Source organism: Acipenser ruthenus, chromosome 7 (assembly GCF_902713425.1).
Source record: "Acipenser ruthenus chromosome 7, fAciRut3.2 maternal haplotype, whole genome shotgun sequence".
Classification (NCBI taxonomy): domain Eukaryota; kingdom Metazoa; phylum Chordata; class Actinopteri; order Acipenseriformes; family Acipenseridae; genus Acipenser; species Acipenser ruthenus.
The window spans coordinates 35,319,515-35,341,839 of record NC_081195.1 but is presented as its reverse complement, the minus strand read 5'-3'; the positions used below and the strand labels follow the sequence as shown (position 1 = coordinate 35,341,839).

The following is a 22,325-nucleotide window of genomic DNA, read 5'->3' as shown; positions in this document are numbered from 1 at the left end:
CACACTGCTGCCATTGTACAAGTGGTACAAGTCCATTCCGCGGACACAGTCCTGTTTCAGCGTTGTCCTTTCTCCCCCTCGTATCTCGTGCCCTGCCCCTTTTTATCACCTAATCGCATACCTCTAGAAATGCGTGTAATTGTGTGTCGGGCCAAAATCATTACAATATTTACAAATATTCAGATGCAATGGCAGGTGGTCGCCACTAGGGTACAAGCAATGTTAAGACCCAGCGCGGGAGGACATACATAAACACAGTGTAATGAAAATAATAAATCCCAAAATACAAAACAAAACACTGTGTGGAAAGACAGCTACAAATAAGTTTGCCAATAATGGCTCAGTGGTGCTCCAACTAAAAAGGAGGCCCTGCTGTAGGATCCTTCTCCCTGACACACACTCAGATATACTGGGTGGGATTAATATCCGCTGAACTAATTCCAGCTCCTGAACACCAGGACCCTGGTATACACGCGGTGATTGCCAGGAGTCCGTTGCTTTGTTTGCTCACCCTGGTTGTACACACAGTCGTGAGGATATATTTCACGGTGCCCCTTGATTAATTATTCCCATTGAGAATTTGATCTGCTCTTGTGGCCTACAGCTGAGGACAGCGATGGTGAATGGAGAGACAGGGGCTTTCTCCAACGATGTGAGGATGCCAGTTGAGAAAGGGGTAAGTCTACTGTTATTTTTATAACTAACTGTTTGGCTTACATTTATATGCTTTTTGAAATGCAAAATGTCTATACTTTTTGAAATGTGAAGACAATGTAAACAGCACAGCGTTCACCAGAATGTGACTAGAAGTGGGTACAAACAAAATCCACTTCACTGATGCTGTGGCATTATATGAAAACAAGTGAAATGTGCCACTGCTGGTCTTTGACGGATGCTCAATATTTTGTTTTCATGTTAACTACTGTTTCAGATTTTCCCCTCGTAATTGTAAATTGTAAAGGAATTATTATTCCTACCAAAATTAAGAGGGTGATACCTGAAAATTGTTTTAGTCCGACATAAAGTTGAATAGATTTCAAACACCTCGACTAAAGGAAGCTCGCTGTTTCTATGCCTTATTCTCTGTTTGCACTTCTTGGGTCATTTGACCTCAGATGTGTCATAGCATGTTATTGGCTGAAATGATATCAGTCAATAGGGAAGCAGCTGGTTGGTTAATATCAGGAAAGAAGCCATTGATGTGGTGGGGACAATTTCACCCTCCAGGGGAAATGACCAAGGAAGTGCAACACTAACTGAAAGCACAGCTTACAAACAGAGAGTTCTCTACCCAAGTGTAGTACCACATATTAAAAAATAAATTAAAAAAAACTACATGTGTTTCTTTCAAAACGTTTAAGACATGTAAGACTTAAATAACACATGGAAGAACAATACCTGCAGGCATGGGGTCGTTTTGTTAACTTTAACAATACTCTTGAAACAAACAATCTGACCTTGGACTTCATGCAGGGCAAATTTCAGGTAATCATTTCTTAATTATGTTTACAAAGGAATAAACAAATGGTCAAAGGAATTAAATAAATGGTCAAATTCATTTCTTGTATCTTTTATCACTGACAGTTGCTAAAGTGGGGTACCCTTTAATGCAGCCATTTCATTTTTTTTTTCCCATAGAGAAGAGTACTGTTCCTGACCAATGATTATTTCTATACAGTTATCAAGGAGACCCCATTCAGGTGAATATTTCCCATGTGTTTTTATCAATTCATTTATTACTAACTATTTTAATTGCAATAAAAAAATATATAAAATGTATGACTTTTTATTCAGTTTTAACCTAAAAATTATTTTCTTTAGTGCTAACTGACCAAGCTGGATCAACTGACTGCTCTGTCTGTAAATCATAATGTAAAATATACTGTCAAAAAACACTAGTCTCTTGTAGTGCATATAATAGTATTGTCTATCATAGAAAACCAGTGCATGCACATGCCCCCATAATAATCTCACAGTACCTGAAACGTTAAATATTTGGTCAAGAGTCCAAAGCCCTAACCACTATTGCACACTGCTGCCCGCAGGGTTCTGCGCAATACATCGTATTGTAATAAAGATGATTTTACATAATTTATTTTAAATAATTGTGGCAGTTTGAGGATAAACATGACACCACATTTTACAAAATAAATGATAAAAGCCCATATCGCCCCAGTATGGTAATTACAGTCTGCAGTAGGCCTATCTATTGGAAAAAGCCTGTATGTAACACTAAAACTAGTTTTGTAATTTGGCACTGCTTTAATGCCTTTACAAGGAAAGCGCAGCCATCGCCGTCACTAGCTATGAGGACACCGAGGTCGTGTCCTCGGTTGTTTTTTTTTTGCATCATAAATGCTGATGCTCATGTAAATATTCTGGTAAAGTACAAAATACTCTTTCATTTTCTCTGTTGGTTTGCCATGTAACATAGATTTGGAGGTTGATTAGTAAAAACCAAGCAGTCATATAAATACTGCCAGCTATAGCTTGAAACCTCAGTGTGACCTCGGTAGAATGTCAGCTCTGGTTACGACGCTGAGTGCAGACAGAATTGAATTTTAATCCCAGTCTGGGGATTAAGGCTCTTTACCAATAATCAATATATATATATATATATATATATATATATATATATATATATATATATATATATATCATCATTTAAAGCTCAAACCCTATAAAAGCTGCTGCCTCAATGACAATCTGTCGCACAAGGGCAGAGTAAAGCTGATTCAAAAGGGGAAATGTAAACACTGAACCAATTAATCTTCTAATAAGGTCCAATAAAGTACTTTAGGGTGCAGTTAGAATAAAAACCTGCAGGGACACCGGCCCTCCAGGACCGAGTGGTGCAGCACTGATCTAATTCATGTTATTGAAGGTCTCTTCAGCACTCTCCAGTTCTTTTTTCTCAGTTTTGTACATTACTGTTCAGTTTTCTAGTTAATTAAAGATGGCCCAAAATGTAATCAAAATGGCTCAACAATTATTGCAAACCAAACATGCTTTTAAACATGATTGAAAAACTGCAACAGATTGAGAATTGTGTGATTTCTATATATTTTTGATGAGGCAAGTCATTTCAGAGATTCATAGCACTACTCTGAGACTCCCCTTTCCCACTCTCTGCAGCCTGGGTGTCGTTCTCACCAGGGGCCACGGGGAATACATCTTCATGGGGAACATCTCTGTGGAAGAAGGTAAAAGGAGCTTGATTGAGTGGGTGTGTACATGCGGGGGTACAAGACGTTACTATTAGAACCCCCCTTTTGCTCTGTTCTTGACAGTAGACAAAATGATCTTCAGAAGTTGCTCTACAATGGCAATGCAATGAAGTTGTGTTTAGGAACAATGCCAGCATTAGGGCAGCTACAATGATGTGTGATTGGTAGAATGGTACCCCTGCTATTCTATTGGCTTTAGAATAAGTCTCAGCCCAGTGGGTCTGTGGCAGCGTGAGTCCCCCACGTACCCCCACCCTCCTCCCAAGTGACTAGGGGGTAGGGGTGTGCAGAAACTCGTACTCTTAATTGCCTTTTAGAAATATTTATCAACAAGTCCATTCATGAATGTGGTGATTTCAAAACAAGTAAAGGTGTCCTTCCCTCACCTTTACAATTGAGTACCTTTGGTACTCTAGTACCATGCCTCGGTACGGCAGTAGAAATGCCAGCGCCCCAGATAAGAGGAAAATGAGCTTCCAATCTGCTTTTAAAATTCAGAGCGGAAGTTAATTGGTACTCAGTTGTAAAGGTGGGGAGTGGGGAGTGGGGAGTGGGGGCCCAGCCCCAGCCTACACATAATTATTCTTTTGTTTATTTATTTGTTTATTTTGGCCCCTGTGCCGTGTTTATTTTGTTCCTGTTTTTGTGTTTGTTATTGTTAATTAAACGTGTGCACCAGCTTTTAAATTGTAGCGTTCTGCCTCTGGGTCTGGGTCTGATTCCTGCTGGTAGCTAGCCTGGGTCGTGACGCTACCCTGTCACAGGGTTTCTTTGAAGTTGCTTATATTAAATGCTCCACCAAAGGGACTAAGTGAAATGGTCTTTATTGAAAGCTGGTCCAAATAGAGTAAGATTATGAATTGTATATACAGCCTCAACTGTATTATCACCTGTTGAAATGTAATATAACCGTAATACAGAATTCTATTAACCCTATAAACTCTTATTTCTATTTCCGTTAGGCCTGCATGACTTGCAGCAACCAGATCTGACTTTAGCTGACGAGTGGTAAGTGTAACTGTGTTGAAAAACAAGTAACCAAGTTACCAACTCAAACTGAATAATGGGGCCTGTTCAACTATTCAATCTGTCGCATAAAATCCACCATCACTTAAATCATTCAAATATGAACCTTCATATTTTTACTGACAGAAATAAACTAAAGAGACTGACATGTACTGGTGAAAGTTTGATTTTCATTACCTTGGACACTTTTTAAATTATTAAACACTAGTGGTGTTTAGATCCACCGTTGCTTAGAGCAATTCAATAGACTGTCAACATCACAATGCTGAATTATATTCTTCTGCTCTGGGATCTTTTAATTATTGGTATAACCTAATGGTACACACTTTATATTTAATAAATCATGTCAAGATCTGTATTTGCTGTTTATAATAAGCTAATCATTTTGTACAGTTTAAGCAGCCACAATGAGAGACACCATACCCACAAGGTATTACATACTTCTGCTTCAACCGTTATACATACTCCAGACCTGCTAACTCTCCCTTATTTTTGGACACTTCTCCCAGACAACTACTGGGACTGATTTTCTCCTGTATTTTGCTCAGAACTGTACTGTTAAACCCCTTTATGTCAGCAAACCTTTACTTTCAGCAAAAGTCATGTATGGTGTGTGGTTACTGCAATCCCTGTCTGTACCTAGCAGGGTTTAGGACCCAGGGGAGCCCTGTGGCAGGCATGCATTCAGTGTGCGAGGCAAGCTCCCATGCTTGACCGTCAATGAGGGCTTCGCGTGCGATAAGCCCTCCTGGTTAAAAAAACTAAAATATGAATGCAAATTTCAACAACATATTCTCACACAATCCTAAGCAACACTGGAAAAAAGGCATACTTTCTGTAAACTATGCAGGTCTTGCGAGACTGATTTTAACAGTGGGACATGGGAGCAAGAATGACGTTTGTGGTAAGCACAAGAGATCACAAAAACACTAGTGATGGGAAATGTGAAGCCTCTGGAACCACTGAACCCTCTGAATCGTTTGGTTCGCAAAAAGATTCAATGAGCCGAAGCACATGATGCGCTTCATGCTCTTTAGTGCCATCTCTTGGTAGATCTGCACAACTCAATACATTGAGAGTAGACAGCCATTTAGTAGTGTATTTTGAGATAGTGTGATAAGTAGGATATTTTGATTCATGCTTACAACCAGATTCTTTGTGGTGCATGTAGTATAGCTCTAGCTATAAAGTAGAGGTGGAAAATAGTGGGTTCGAATCCCTGCCGTTTCCATTTTTAAAGAAATTGTGTACTCTGTATCCTTTTTTTTTAGTATTTTTTACCAATAATGTTCATAAAAAGCTCTGTTTGTAGATACTTAATGCGTTTTTGTTTGTTGTTAATTTGAAAGCTCAATATTGACTGGTATGACACTCCATCATGTCATGTTTACCACCATTACTGTACACCAGAGTTTCTATTACCACTACGTAATTCCCCGGGGAGGCTCTCAACAATGTAAAAGAGTTAGCATGCGCCTCTTTGTATTTACTAGAAGTGCAGTAGGATGTGTGTGGGGATGGAGGGTGAGGGTGGTTATTTGTTATGTTAATTCTTCTAAGATATTGTGTATAACCAGTGCCTCTGTTGCAGGATTTACTGCGTGACGGATATTGACCCGCACCATCGCAAACTCTCCCAGCTTGAAGCCGTCATCCTCTACCTCACAGGAGTGGAGCCTGATCTGGAATGTGAGTGTCTAGTTTAACACAGAGATCAGGACCTGATCTGGAATGTGAGTGTCTAGTTTAACACAGAGATCAGGAGCCTGATCTGGAATGTGAGTGTCTAGTTTAACACTCAGAGATCAGGAGCCTGATCTGGAATGTGAGTGTCTAGTTTAACACCCAGAGATCAGGAGCCTGATCTGGAATGTGAGTGTCTAGTTTAACACACAGAGATCAGGACCTGATCTGGAATGTGAGTGTCTAGTTTAACACACCCAGAGATCAGGACCTGATCTGGAATGTGAGTGTCTAGTTTAACACAGAGATCAGGAGCCTGATCTGGAATGTGAGTGTCTAGTTTAACACTCAGAGATCAGGAGCCTGATCTGGAATGTGAGTGTCTAGTTTGACACTCAGAGATCAGGAGCCTGATCTGGAATGTGAGTGTCTAGTTTAACACAGAGATCAGGAGCTTGATCTGGAATGTGAGTGTCTAGTTTAACACTCAGAGATCAGGAGCCTGATCTGGAATGTGAGTGTCTAGTTTAACACAGAGATCAGGAGCTTGATCTGGAATGTGAGTGTCTAGTTTAACACAGAGATCAGGAGCCTGATCTGGAATGTGAGTGTCTAGTTTAACACTCAGAGATCAGGAGCCTGATCTGGAATGTGAGTGTCTAGTTTAACACAGAGATCAGGAGCTTGATCTGGAATGTGAATGTCTAGTTTAACACTCAGAGATCAGGAGCCTGATCTGGAATGTGAGTGTCTAGTTTAACACTCAGAGATCAGGAGCCTGATCTGGAATGTGAGTGTCTAGTTTAACACAGAGATCAGGAGCCTGATCTGGAATGTGAGTGTCTAGTTTAACACAGAGATCAGGAGCCTGATCTGGAATGTGAGTGTCTAGTTTAACACTCAGAGATCAGTCTGCGCTTCACAGGCACAGGGAAGACAGCCTCCCTCTACAGGACTCCCTATGAGAAGCACTTAGGGAAGGAAACAGATCTGAGGATGAAACTGAGATGATAGTACAGTATTTACAAAGGGGTGGGAATTTCTAATTAGAACATTGTTCAAGTACTTGAGCACTGCAAATTTCCACTACTTGAATTAATTACTAGTCCAATGACTATTAGGTTATTAATTTTTCTTTTGTGATTATGCTGGCAGGAGTAACTAGCGGCAATAAACAAAGTAAGGCAAAGCCAATGGAGTAACAAGGTGGTGACAGACTCATACCCAAACTGTAAAACACTCCATGGCAGTACAGTATATGTAGAAATACTACTGTATGACAAACATTTCAACTAGAAGTCATTTCTACAACGTCTTCATATGGTAATCAGCTATTCACCTCCCTAATCCGACCTGACGTAAACATTTTGAAAAACTAGGTTAGGACACTGTTGTACATAGACCTCTGATTACAGGCATATTTGTTTGCTCTCAAAAGCTATCACTTGTGTTGTTTGCATTCTAGCAGCATCTAAAGCTAGAAAGAGCAGCATCTGAAATGCGCACTCATGGCTGTTTCCCGTTGCCTAGGTGACGAGGAGCTGGTACAGGAAGTGCTGTTTGATGCCGTGGTTACCGCCCCTCTGGAAGCCTATTGGACAGCTTTGGTTCTCAATTCTTCCAAGTAAGTTATAGTTGTCCAGGCAATTCAATTTAAAGATAACCCTCTTTTATGTGACGTTATAACCTATAGTTCCAATGCAATTTCTATTTGAAACATATTTGAAACTTGTATCCACTTGTATGTATCTCTAATATATCCTTGTGTATAGCTTGTATTTTGAATGAGATGTGTAGGTTTTTAACAGAACTGTCCTATCTGCTCTTTCACTTGCTCCCCTTTCCTCTCCACTGAAGCTCAGCGGATGGCGTTGAGGTGGCTTTCCTGGGCACTCGAGCTGGGCTGGTCCGATTCAGCCTGTTTGTCGGCTCTGAGAAGCGTGTGAATAAGTAAGTACTGGAAACAAGGTTGTGCGTGTGTGAGTGTATGGGTATAGATAGCATTCACTTTCCAAAAAGTACATCTAAACCAATGCAATTGTATTACTAAGCACTGTACCACTGCCGCTCAGAAGCACGTAAGTAGTTGAATTAAGCAGTGCATTTGTAGTATTAGCGGATTATAGTCTACTTAAGTGCTAATTAGACTCATTGGGTTTTCCTCAATGGTTGTTGGTATGTTTTTCTCCCCTTGATGCCTGGGTTCAAATACAGCTTTTTTTTCCACACATGAACTGCGCTTTTAAATACAACTGACACCCAGCTACATTGCAGGCAGTGGAGAGGCCAAATGTAGCATGACCACTGAACTGCCACTGCTGTTTTAAAGGGGAGTGCAGTCATATACAGTGCCTTGCGAAAGTATTCGGCCCCCTTGAACTTTGCGACCTTTTGCCACATTTCAGGCTTCAAACATAAAGATATGAAACTGTAATTTTTTGTGAAGAATCAACAACAAGTGGGACACAATCATGAAGTGGAACAAAATTTATTGGATATTTCAAACTTTTTTAACAAATAAAAAACTGAAAAATTGGGCGTGCAAAATTATTCAGCCCCCTTAAGTTAATACTTTGTAGCGCCACCTTTTGCTGCGATTACAGCTATAAGTCGCTTGGGGTATGTCTCTATCAGTTTTGCACATCGAGAGACTGAAATTTTTGCCCATTCCTCCTTGCAAAACAGCTCGAGCTCAGTGAGGTTGGATGGAGAGCATTTGTGAACAGCAGTTTTCAGTTCTTTCCACAGATTCTCGATTGGATTCAGGTCTGGACTTTGACTTGGCCATTCTAACACCTGGATATGTTTATTTGTGAACCATTCCATTGTAGATTTTGCTTTATGTTTTGGATCATTGTCTTGTTGGAAGACAAATCTCCGTCCCAGTCTCAGGTCTTTTGCAGACTCCATCAGGTTTTCTTCCAGAATGGTCCTGTATTTGGCTCCATCCATCTTCCCATCAATTTTAACCATCTTCCCTGTCCCTGCTGAAGAAAAGCAGGCCCAAACCATGATGCTGCCACCACCATGTTTGACAGTGGGGATGGTGTGTTCACGGTGATGAGCTGTGTTGCTTTTACGCCAAACATAACGTTTTGCATTGTTGCCAAAAAGTTCGATTTTGGTTTCATCTGACCAGAGCACCTTCTTCCACATGTTTGGTGTGTCTCCCAGGTGGCTTGTGGCAAACTGTAAACGACACTTTTTATGGATATCTTTAAGAAATGGCTTTCTTCTTGCCACTCTTCCATAAGGCCAGATTTGTGCAGTATACGACTGATTGTTGTCCTATGGACAGAGTCTCCCACCTCAGCTGTAGATCTCTGCAGTTCATCCAGAGTGATCATGGGCCTCTTGGCTGCATCTCTGATCAGTCTTCTCCTTGTATGAGCTGAAAGTTTAGAGGGACGGCCAGGTCTTGGTAGATTTGCAGTGGTCTGATACTCCTTCCATTTCAATATTATCGCTTGCACAGTGCTCCTTGGGATGTTTAAAGCTTGGGAAATCTTTTTGTATCCAAATCCGGCTTTAAACTTCTCCACAACAGTATCTCGGACCTGCCTGGTGTGTTCCTTGTTCTTCATGATGCTCTCTGCGCTTTAAACGGACCTCTGAGACTATCACAGTGCAGGTGCATTTATACGGAGACTTGATTACACACAGGTGGATTCTATTTATCATCATTAGTCATTTAGGTCAACATTGGATCATTCAGAGATCCTCACTGAACTTCTGGAGAGAGTTTGCTGCACTGAAAGTAAAGGGGCTGAATAATTTTGCATGCCCAATTTTTCAGTTTTTTATTTGTTAAAAAAGTTTGAAATATCCAATAAATTTCGTTCCACTTCATGATTGTGTACCACTTGTTGTTGATTCTTCACAAAAAATTACAGTTTCATATCTTTATGTTTGAAGCCTGAAATGTGGCAAAAGGTCGCAAAGTTCAAGGGGGCCGAATACTTTCGCAAGGCACTGTAACAGAGGTTAATACTGGGGGTGTGCAGATAACTGTTTAACTGTTTGAAGTCAGCAGGTATTAAATCCCCCCCCCCCCCCCCCAAAAAAAAAAAAAACAACTGATAAATATGTTGATTGCTAAAACACAAAATACACAGTATTAAGTACCTATCAATAAGATAATGTCTTTTGGAATTATAAGTGATAAACGCTCATATTTTTTTCTACAATTATTCGTCTTCCCTTTGTTTCATCCGTTTGATCATTTAACACTCCAGTAAGACCAGACTCTTCTCATGAGTGACTCATATTAAACTCTTGTGTCCAATCACAACATGAATCTGTATTTGCTGAACAACTTGAGACTCATGCACGTTTTGTGCTTGGCCGTACTGCAGCAGTATCGTTTTCAACATGTTTGGATATGTTTTTTATTCACACATTACGGGTGAATAAACTAGCATTGATTTTTCTTTTTCAGCTTTTACTTGGGGATCTTTAGAAGAGATTTATTTTTCTCCTGTTGAACGCTCTCAAGTAAATATTGAGCAATGTATTACCTGGTTGATTTATGATGTGAGATTAACATTTTAAAATATGTTTTAAAATATAACTCAATGATACGGACTAATGATAAAGGACACGGCAAATGTAACTTAATGCGTTTCTTGTAACCTGTTCAGGCTATTCTGTAACACTTGAGTCAAAGTGTAATGCACTATTTGTTTTGTTGAAATATGTTCTGGCAACATGTGGCACAGTGCTTTGGTATCAGTAATGTGTTCATTGATTCAAATAAAATGAATCCAGTTGTTCTCCAATAATTCCGTGAACATTTGCTTTCCTAAAATGTATTTCCATTTTGTTAAAAAGTTCATCGAGTGCTTGCCATTTTTTTCTCTCAGTAGAACTAGAGAGCCCCCTGGTGGTGATGACAGAAATAACAGACCAATCATACTCTTCATTAGGCTAAAAACCATGTCAACAAGCAAACAAAACAATGTGATTCCCGGTTAATGAATGAATCTCCATTCTGAGATGTTATGAGTGAAACAGAAAATTAAACTAATTTAGTGATTCTGAACCAAAAGAACACATTAGCCTTCTGGGTGTAGTCGACACATTCTGCCAACTGCGTTACAAACATTATTGAACTGCTGCTAAAATCATTTATTAAACTTTTTTTTTGAGTAAATAAGAACTTAAATAATGATTCTGTTTACAGTACTTGAGTATTTAAATATTCAAACTCAGCGCAGTTTATATAACTTCACTTTATTTAAAATAATGTATTGATTGAAGTATTCTTGATAATGACCTCCACTGTTTCTAAAGACAGTTTGTAGCTATTCTCCTGTTTCATATGGTCTTTACTGGGGATCCTTGGTAATGGAGCTGCAGGACAGGCCCTGTGTGTAAAGGCCTCTTGGATCACAGGGATTCCCACTGAGTCACAACCTGCAATCCTGGCTCCCAGCTGAAAACGGCTCTGACTGCTTGTCTGTTTATCTGTGCAGGAAGTTCCTGACGAAGGCAGACAAGGACAGCATCTTCACCATGGATCACTTCCCCTTGTGGTACCGGCGCGCGGCTGAGCACCCTCCAGGCAGCTTCATCTACTACATCCCCTACGAGGAGGGGCGAGGTACTTCACATCACACACAAATATAGCATTGTTCCATGCTACCTAACCCGTAACAAACTCCATTTCCTTAATTACATTTACCAGTCGTACATTCATTGTGTTTTTTATTTTTTTTATTTTGGTGTATAGATCTTGATCTATCTGGCCCACTGTGTGCATTAAAGGCACAGCGATATACTTAAATCTTTTTCACGGTAACAAACAGTTTATTTCACGGCATATCTGGGTATAAAAATAGGTATTCCAATCATTTACCAGAAGCGACCAAAACCGACTGCCAGGTTCCTAATGCAGTGTAACAGGTAGTAAGTCAAAAGGCAAAAGTTTGCTGTATTTCTTTTTAAGTGATACAAAAAGATATATATATATATATATATTTATACTATCCCAACAGAAATGTGAATTTTCACAGGGAACTACATATTACATGGCAGTGGGTACATTTTAGGGAAAATGTGAACTCTGTGATAATCATGAAAGAACTACAGCCTTAGTCATGACCATTAATATTGCATCACTTTGAAAATGCAGTGAAACTGTAGCAAGGGAGTACATCCTGAGTTATCAAATGTCTTGTCTGATAGTTTGGTGTAATGTTTAAAACTGAAGTTTGCCCTGTCAAGCCCCTCCAAGCAGAATGTGTTGTGATGATGCTGAGTTGTGGAGCTGCACAGGTAAGTATTGTCCATCAGCATGGAAGGGAGTATATGATAGAGGTGTGCTGAAACTCCTATTGTCCCAGAGTAATTGCCTTTAAGAAGTGTGAAGTTGTTAGGTATTAATTAAATTGAATAAAATGTGTAAATTACTCAGCACAAAGCAATGCGGTCCCTCGGTTTCCCTTGTTTGAACAATTATAGAGTATCAATCAATAACTATCTGGCAGTGTTTAATATAGAACCTGTTGTGAACAAATGAACTAAAACTCCTTTATATTTTATAAGCAATTTATTTGTCTTACCTTTCTTTTATCCTTTTGATATGAAATATATATATTTTTTTCCCACTTTCCTTAGTTTCCTTAGAAATGCGTAATCTCTGCAGTGAATTGTGGGATTGCAGTCCTGAACAAGGCGTTATCTCTCATTAAACTCCAGAAAGAAATACATATCCCAGTTTCCACAGCGTTGCATTTGCTAGTTTTGTAACATATATTCGTTATGGTATGGCAGTAAACAGCAGTTAAAATGTCAGCGCCCCGGATGAGAGAAAAAATGTGCATCCAATTGGCTTTCAAAACACTCAGTGCGGAAGTTAATTGCCATTGATTGGTACTCAATTGTAAAGGTGAGGGAAGGACACTTTTCTTGTTTTGAAATCAACACATTAATAAGTAGGTGTATTTTAATTTATTTAATACCTGTTGACAAATGCTTCTTAAAGGTAATTACTCAGGAAGTAGAGCACACCCCTAGTATATATTCATATTTGAAAATGTATTCTAAATCATTCCTTGCATAGTTTTATAAGGGCTGTCCAGTGGATTATTTCCCCTTCAGAGCTACAATATACTACAGAGGAAGTATCTCATTCAAGGATCTTAATGTGTTTTTTGAAAAGCTTACAATGACAATCGGTAATCTTTGGTAGAAGCAAGCGCAGTCAAAATGCAACCAAATCAATGTTGTGTTTCAACATGTAACAATACAGAAGCACAATACCACTTTCAACATAAGGAACAGAGATCGGTGCACAATGCGCGTCCTCATGTGGAAACTCTTGTCTCTGCTGCATTGTGTAATTCATGAGACCTGCTTCTCTAGATGTCTTCCGAGACTACGAGGACCTGGGCCTGGAAGACGAGGACGGTACTTTACCCGGCCCGTGAGAATGCTCTCTGTGCTCTTTTACGCTGGCTGCCGTTTCCCGCGATTGGCTGTTGATGCATGGCTCGCTATTTTCACCATTATTGCATGGCTCGAGCACTTTGATTCATCATGTATTAATGACTGATTTTACCTCAGTAATACTAAAGGAGACTTGGGTCTTTAGGGCTGTCTTTGTATTAGTGCTCACACGATTGAGATGTATCTGTGCTGGCCAACTTACTGAACTGCCTTAAATAAAATACCTGCAGTGTTTATTTCTAGCTGTGCTTTAATAGGCGTTTTTCTCCTTTTACAGAAATTTAGCAATTTACTCTGTGGAGTAAAACGCTTTGACAATTTTAACCCCATTGTCTTGTTTGGTATTCTGAGATTGTTTTTAACCCAAACTAAGTTTCTTTTCGTGTTCCTTTATTTATTTATTTATTTACTTACTTACTAACTTCCGTACTTCCATACTTAAACAGGTAGAGCAAATAAAGTAATTCCAGTCAATTTTACCAAATATATATTGCCATCACTTTATGGTTGTAGCTGTTAATGAACACAGTTTACAGGTATTTACTCTTCAAGATATGTTATTGATTCAATGCCCCTGTGTCTCTGCATTCCACCTCCCAGAGGTGTCATGGACATTAAAAATGACATTGAGTCACTGGTGACGCAGTGATGGTTACTGAGGACTTCTGGCAGTTAAAGAACTCAAGCTCCCAGCAGCCTCGCACTCTGGGTCTCTTACTCAGTACCGTAACCAAATGCTGCTTTACTCAGACTTGCACGTTTTCAGTGTCTCTGCGTTCCTTTATGTGACCTCTTGAAGTGCATCTGCAGATGCAGCAATGAAATACGTGTTCTTGCCCGCTTGCATTGGCTTCCGGTGAAGTACAGAGTTATTTTTAAAATTTTATTAATGACATTTAATGATATGCTTTTACCTTATGTCCTTGGACACCAGTTGAGATCTGCTGATGCTGGGCTTCTGGTGACTACAATGATAAAACGTAGCTCTTGTGGTGGAAGAGCCTTTAGTCATTATGCACCTGTATTATGGAACAATCTTCCAATTGGAATCTGTAAAGCTGACTCAATAAATGCATTTAAATCAAATCTTAAAACACATCTTTATGCAGAGGCCTTTCTGTAGATTGGGATGGCCTATTTTAGAATTTTGTTAACATGTATTTTATTTATTTATTTATTTTATTTATTTATGTTGTTCTATTTGTTTTTGGTTGTTTTTTGATATTTTATTGTATGTTATATTATTGTATAGTATATTTGTCATGTGAAGCGCTTTGGGATGCCTTGGCATGAAAGGCACGATACAAAATAAATTTGATTGATTGATATCTTCAAGGAGCGATCTGTAAACTGTGCTCATTACTAGCTTGGAAAAAAATATATAATTAAACAACCAAATACATGTTTAGCAGTCATTAATATTAGGTCAGATTTACTGGAATTATTTTATTAACTCTGTGTATTTAATTACTAATGGGGGAACTGTATTTACATACAAAAAATGTATTGTGGAAACTCTACATGGTTTGAAAATTATAGGACAGCGCACTACATCCATGATGTTAATGTCTGGCATGTTCAATTATATTTAATGGTGCTCATCATTTCAAGAGTGCTGCAGTGAAGAACTAAATGTTTTTTTTCATCTTATACTTCCACGCAAAACTGATCACACATGGAAGGGGCTGAGTAGCACAATAGCACCAGCCTTTCATGCCTAGAGGCTTGGGTTCTGATCCACACCACCACACAGTTCACAGTTGGCACGGGTCTGCAGAGAATCTAAAGAGACCAAGGCTTGAACACCAGCATTGTCTCACCAGCAGTGTCCGAGTGTGTTACTGGCTGCAAAGCATAGCAGGCAAGATGGGCAGCTGCTGGTTATTTAAAGCAATTGTAGCTAACAAAATAGTTTCATACATTTTCTCCCATGTGAACATCCATTCATTATATAGGTTTCAAAATGTGCAGTTTTGAAAGAAACACATGCTTAGCAAACAATCATTTTCACTTTAAATACATGATCTCTGGTACTACGCTTGGTTAATGAAACCTGTTTGCAACCAGAGGCTCGTCTTGCACTTCCTGGATCATTTCATCTGAATGGTGAAATTTTCCCCACCCCTTCCCTGGCTTCATTCCTGATATTAACCAATCAGCTGCTTCCGCTATTGACTGACATGCTTACAGCCAGTAACATGCTTTGACTCAGAAGACACTGGGGAGAAATGAAACAGGAAACTGGGGACTTTCGTTAACCTAGTGTAGTGCTTTATATAAATATTTTGTTCACTCTAATTACTTTAATGACAGGAAGGAAGACGTTGAAGGTAAATAGTAAAATAAATATTAAGTCAAGTAAGCCAGCATTTTACTAACGCCTTCACTGGTGTATTAAGCCCCTAGGCATGTCCAGGTAGGGCGTGCTTAACCCTGTTGAACAGATCACTGTTATTGTCTGTGCTGTTTCGTTGTCCTTACAGAGCGGAAGTCCAGTAGTGTGATCGCCAGCACAGTGGTGTCAGTCACGGTGAACCAAAAGATGGCCATCGCTGCAGGTAGGAGTGCTGGGGTTTCAATTCACTTTTACTGCATCTGAGAACACAACAAAACACTGCCCTTCACAAACCTGTCTAATTATTGGTGTGTGATTGTGCTCTGATTTATATTTTGTTCTGCTTTTGTTGCCACGGTTTCTGAGGTTGAGCTTGCTTACATCATATCTTGCATCGTCCCACCCCTATAAATAGCCTGTCCTCCAAGTTATATCCATATTGTTGTCCCTCATTTGGTTCAGATTAGATTGTGCTAAGGGCTTATATCAATGGCAGGGCATGTTTGATTTTCCTGACATAAACCATGACTCAGCTCAGTGGTGCATCTACAGGGAAAAAGGAACCCCCCCCCCCCCCCCCCCCTAAAGGAAATGGTACCCTCCACAATTAACATCTAGCTCCCATTGATGAAGGCACATACCATTTCTTACATGGGTGATTCTTTTGGTTTTTAATTTAATTGTATTACCCGTTTTCATATGTTTGCTTCAGTGAGGTGGATTTAATAAGAATATACTTTTTGCAAAGGTGAATCGTGACTATCGTGTTGGTTGTCTGGGGTGGGGCGGGGGGGGGGGGTAATTGGCTTTTTTGCCATTTGCCATTCTGGTTGAGGTAACTAAAGAGCAATACAGTCAGTGCATTTTCACTGTCGGCTTTTGTAAAAATGGGTTTTCTGAACAGTAATTCTGATTGAAAAATGTGAGTTTTCTGAAATATTCCAGTAGTGAGTATTCACCCTCCAAGAACACCCATGTAGCTTTCTTAAAAATGATCAGAATTGTTTTCATTTAGAGTATTCTGATACCAGTGGCCAAAAAAAACAAACGGGGATTTGGGGATCTCATTAAGCCCCCAGCAGCAGTAGAATCTTATTGTTGTATTCTGACTGACAACTCTTTCTATTTATTTATTTATTTATTTATTTATTTATTTGGCAGATGCCTTTATCCAAGGCGACTTACAGGTGTTACCGGGCAGTACAGGGTTAAAATGCAAGGTAAATATTTAAATACAGCAGTGCATCAGGGTAGATCAAGAGATCTACACGTGCAGTCTAAACAGGTTTTACCTCAATTCAGCTGTTAAATGCATTTTCTTCACTAGCCAACAGAGAAAAGAAAACAGTAACCCATCATAGTTTATTCTAATAAACTTAACTGTTACACACTGCCAGCGTATGTTTAAAAATGCACTGTATACAACATGAATATAGCATTTCGATTTCAAGACCACGTCACTAACATACATATTTTCTAAACAAAGTTGTTAAGGCAGACCAAAAATCAAGCACATCCTTTTGCCTTAATTTGCTAAACTTAAATAAATGACCTACAAAGTAATGATATAGCATACAGGCGAAAAGAGAATGAATGAGTTTGCCTGCGCTGGGGAAAATAAACAAATATTGCTGGGAAAACAACAACTAGATTTGTTCCCAGAGGAAGGAAGTGGTATCTTATTGTGCATTCGTAAACTCAGTCTGACCTCGTCAGAGCGTACTCTGACTGTTCGTAAACTCCTGGAGTGCTCCGTGGTGTCGTTTGAAAACTCAGAGATGAATGCATAATGATCATAGTTAATAACAGTACTATCAGTATTGCATTTTCCACAAACGTCTGGCTTACATTTTCATCCTCAATGTCAGATTGAAGATCTTAACATTACCAAAAGTGTTTTCAATCATTAACAAAACCATAACTTTTGTGTTCTCGCTGATGACTTCCATTGTCAAACCGTTTTACATTTTATAAGTTTTAAGTGTTTCAAAGCTCTTTTCAAAATGTCCGCACTGATAGTGTAAGGATTTTGGCCCACATTGTCAAATTGGTAACACAGCAACAAAAATCCATGATGTGGTACACAACAGGAAAGCCAGAGAACTTGTTATGTTTTTTGTTTTGTTTTTTACTGCTCTTCCTGCAGTGATTTAGACTCGAGGACAGATCTCAACCCCGAGTGCACTAGCGGCCATTTTGAAAAGAGCTTAGAAACACTATAAAGTTATAAGTGTAAAAAGTTGTCAGGATGTTAACAATGAACGGAAAATGACAGGTACGTTATTTAAACAGTTGTAGCAACATGTGGGGATGTATGACGCTATATTTTTCGGTACCCCACTACTTACTCTTTAAAATGTTTTTTCTAGCATTGTAGACAATATTTTAGTTTTTGTTTTATTGAACTTTAATATTTTAGCTGTTCTTCTGAAGCTGGATGCTTTATACCATTCTGCCGTAAGATTCGTCACTGGTGCTCCCTACCAGTCTCATCACTGTGATCTTTACACTATCAATTGGCCTTCACTTCACACAAGGCGACTGACTCATTGGTATAGACTAATATATAAAACGCTGATTAGGAAATCACCATTTTATCTGAGAAATGTGTTAAAGATCTCTGTCTCTTTTTATAATTTGCAATCTAACTCTTTTATTAATTTGGATGTTCCCAGAGTATCCACTGCTGCTGGGTGTAATTCATCTCGGTGTGCTGCAGGTCATGGCTCGAATGAATTACAACTCAAGCTAAAACTGCCTGGCTTTGTTTCTGAGGGTGTTTTTAATGGCCAACTTGACTCACTGTTGACTGACTCTTGTACCTGCCGGATTTGATTTTTATCTGTGATGTACATGCATTTGTTTAATTATTTGTCTGTTTTCTTTCATGTTTTGTGCACTTTCTGTGTTCGCCTCTTGGCCAGGTCATCATTGCAAATGAGAATTTGTTCTCAATTGACCTACCTGATTTAAATAAAGGTTTAAGTAATAAAATATATATATATATATATATATATATATATATATATATATATATATATATATATATAATGCTACACAACTATATGTATATAGTTCGATCCCAATAGTGTGCAGCTAACCCAGTAGAGATACAGTTCAAGACACAGGGGGTTCTCATGTTTGTACTACCCCTGGAATATCATGAAACCTTTCTCTTCTGTTTGAGAGAGGGTTAGAAGATTCCTTAAAATACATCCTTCAAGTTTTGTGAACTTAGACCAGTAGATAAGTATCAAGAACAGCACACACAAGAATAAGGAAATACAGTCTTTTATTCGTTTATCCACAGTTCAGGAACAGTATCTCAAACAGCTTTCAGTCTTGAGGAGGGTAAAATAAAACAGCATTTGTTTGAAACATTTTAGAAAACGCAGATAACAGAAAGAGACATTTCTTCAACTCCCTGTCACCCACACATACTGAGCAGCTAATTGAAAAGCAAGTACTATTTACAGAAATATTATTGCATTGATACGTTTACAAAGGACCAGGTTACAAAAGCACACAGAAATGTAGAGACATCTGCACCCATCAGGGTTGAAGGGTGAGGATTCATTTGAGGGGGTGTGGGAGGTAAAGTGATATAAAGTGTTTCCACAACCATCCCTCCTTTTTTAATTTATTTTGAGTAGTTTTATTTACTGCTGCCACTTCTTCAGGCCACCATAATTACGAAAAGTGATTCAGTAACACTTTACATAATTCCAGTGTTAAAGGATTAGGGTTGTGGTTATATCGTGCAAAAAGATTTACACATCAAGGACATTGTAACTATGCATAATATTATAATTATTTACCAAGTAACTAATTAGAGACACTTAATATAAAGTGTTAACCACAATTTTGACTCCACCTCTCTTAGGGTTAGAATTCAAGGAACTTCTTACCCCTATTTCATCTTAGGTTAGTTAATCTTGACAGCATTTGGTTTTAAAATCACAGGGGCAATTCTTTTGCAACATTTAACTTCAGTCTGTCATGGAATACTGTATGGTGTAGCTACAGTCCAGTAGCAGTTTATATACCATGCACTGCAGTCTCCTGAAAGCTTAGCTTAAATTACAGGCTTGTTCTGCAGTCTGCAGTCACAGCATATTTATTGTGCTTTTAATTTTGCATCGTATAGTCAGTTACAGTTGCATTTGCACTTTAGTGCCTCTGGGTGGCAGTGTTGTTCCTTTGGAAGAAAAGGATCTCAATAACTGTGCCCTAGTTCTAGTACAAACAAACAGAGAAGCTCATATCAGATTATGGGCTGTAGGTTGGTCATTCGTGTCCACTGGAGGGGTATTAGTTTTTAATACCAGTTATGCATCTTGTGAACAAAATAACATTCCCAACATGAAAAAAAGATGCAATGCTGAACCATGGAAAGCAACAAGGCATTTTACAATACATAGGCATTTTAAGTGAAAATGAGTTGGTGGGTGTCAAACGGGTGCTAATCCACCCCCTTAAAAAAAAAAAAAAAACGGTGCTAGTTGATACATTTTATAGTTCCTAATGTCTGTTAAAAACTGGATTTTACAACAGCGATTGTTTTAGCAGATGGTATTCCCCATTCTTGAATGCAGTAGCCTAACACAGAGTAGAGCATACAACCTCAGTATTGTTAAAGCTCTATGCTGCCCTCTGCTGGCAAATGAAGGAATTGTGTTTAAAATAAAGACACTACGGTATCAACAGCGCATCAGGGTTGAACCTGACACGGCTTGCACCATGTTTTAATGCAGCCACAACAAACTAGGTAACAGGAACCACTGTACTGTGGCTGTAGATCACAGTGGTCTACTTTTTCATGTTACTGGTATTTCAAATTGTGCACAGCTGTGGTGGGGGATGTATGTCACTGGTTTAAGTCATTTTTGTTAAATTGTCCAACACCACTAATGGTTTCAATTGCAAAGCACACTTCTCCTCGTCTATGGAGAACAACAAATCAAGAACAAATTCACACTTACTCTGGAAGACGAGACCCAAGTCTGGACCTGGGAGTTAAAATAAAGCAAAGAGTGGCTCTGATATAGTGTCACGCTTTCTTAGCTCCTATTACACAAAGCTTAGATAGAAAAAAAACACAAGCAGTAAACACAAATTACAAAGACTGCTTAAAAAAAAACAACAATCAGGTTCGACATAGAAACGTCATTTTAATTGCTCGGTCATCCAGTCATACTTGCTCGAGCAAGGGCCTTGTTTACATCAGGGAATATAGCTGGACATTCTACATTGGGGGTAAAATAATTGGTTACTCTAAATGATATAAATAGATATACAGTATATATGAGTCAGTGCTTGGAAATTCTGGCCTGTGATTGGTTAAAACCTCATCATAGGAGCAAAAATAGATTGAACTATTGCCTTAACATCCTTACAACACCGGGCAATAGTCTCCACCTGTCATGTGATCAGCAATTTACTCAAAGCCTCCACTAGTGTTTTCTACTATTATAACAACCTTGACTTGCATAAAGAAGGACAAACATTGAGTGAAATAGCTCACTCGATTTTCAAGGTGTGGTATCCGAAATAATCAACAAGTACAGAGAAACATCATTTGTAATTGACAAACCCAGGACTGGAAGACCCAAGAAACTGCCTAACAAGGATGAGCAATACTTGAAGATAATATTCTTAAGGAATAGAAAGAAGACAAGTGTTGAATTGACAACAGAACTGGCAGAAGGCACAGGTGTCGTTGTCCATCAAATCATCAGTACGAAGACACTCTTGAAATCAGGACTTAAAGGATGTGTTGCAGTAAGAATACCTCTATTAAGAAAGGGGAACAAGACTAAAAGGCTAAAATATGCACAAGAACAGACTATGAAACATTGATCAAAGGTGCTTTGGATGGTAGATGGATGGACAACAACACCTGTGCCTTCTGACAGTTCTGTTGTCAGTTCAAAGCTTGTCATCTTTGAGTAAATTGTTGATGTTCATAATGCATCTGAGTAGAAAAATGCAACATGTCTAAGACTTTTGCACTAAAGTGTGTGTGTGTGTGTGTGCGTATATATATATATATATATATTGTGATGGGGTGTACGTTCCTAACAAGAATATAGAGGCTTTAGGACCCTGGGGTTAGGAGAGGACACTCCATCTTGGTAAAGATGAAGGTATCAGGAGGCCATGTTGGTAAAGGTCGCTTGAATTGGGTAAATTATTGCTAAATTGGTCTTAATTTATAAAGGCTGCGATTGATCAGGACAGATAATAGAAAGATCACAATTGAGTTGTTGGGGTGCGGGGGTTTTGGAGAGGACCTATGTGAGGAGAGAATATAAGAACAAAAGAGTGTTAATTAAAATAAGAATGGGTTTTGTTGGGTAAATCAGTTTCAGTTAGGACTCTGGGAAGAGTTAAGTTTTGTTTTGGTCGTTTTGTTTTTGATCTGTAAAGCGATAAACATACGCAACCACGTTTTCATTGATCCACTGTGTATTGGTGTATTATTGGTTGGAGATAACCTTGGGGATAAGAGCGATCATCTTGAAATCCTAAGGAATAAGGGATGGATACGTTACTATATATATATATATATATATATATATATATATATATATATATATATATAT

The 22,325-nt window shown here is 38.8% G+C and overlaps 1 protein-coding gene across 3 annotated transcripts in view; it reads left to right on the top strand.

The window, feature by feature from the left end:
* Nucleotides 1-22,325, top strand: part of LOC117414667 (voltage-dependent calcium channel subunit alpha-2/delta-4) — a 190,873-nt gene that overhangs the window by 42,754 nt on the left and 125,794 nt on the right. For 2 of the 3 annotated variants that reach the window (XM_059026833.1, XM_059026832.1), the window contains 9 exons: nt 605-676; nt 1,639-1,700; nt 3,136-3,203; nt 4,190-4,235; nt 5,845-5,942; nt 7,467-7,560; nt 7,794-7,886; nt 11,411-11,538; nt 15,869-15,943. In XM_059026833.1, the coding sequence (XP_058882816.1) occupies nt 605-676; nt 1,639-1,700; nt 3,136-3,203; nt 4,190-4,235; nt 5,845-5,942; nt 7,467-7,560; nt 7,794-7,886; nt 11,411-11,538; nt 15,869-15,943 (736 nt within the window). Of the gene's footprint in view, nt 1-604; nt 677-1,638; nt 1,701-3,135; nt 3,204-4,189; nt 4,236-5,844; nt 5,943-7,466; nt 7,561-7,793; nt 7,887-11,410; nt 11,539-13,301; nt 13,347-15,868; nt 15,944-22,325 lie in introns of all 3 variants that reach the window. The other variant, XM_059026831.1, reaches the window with a different exon arrangement.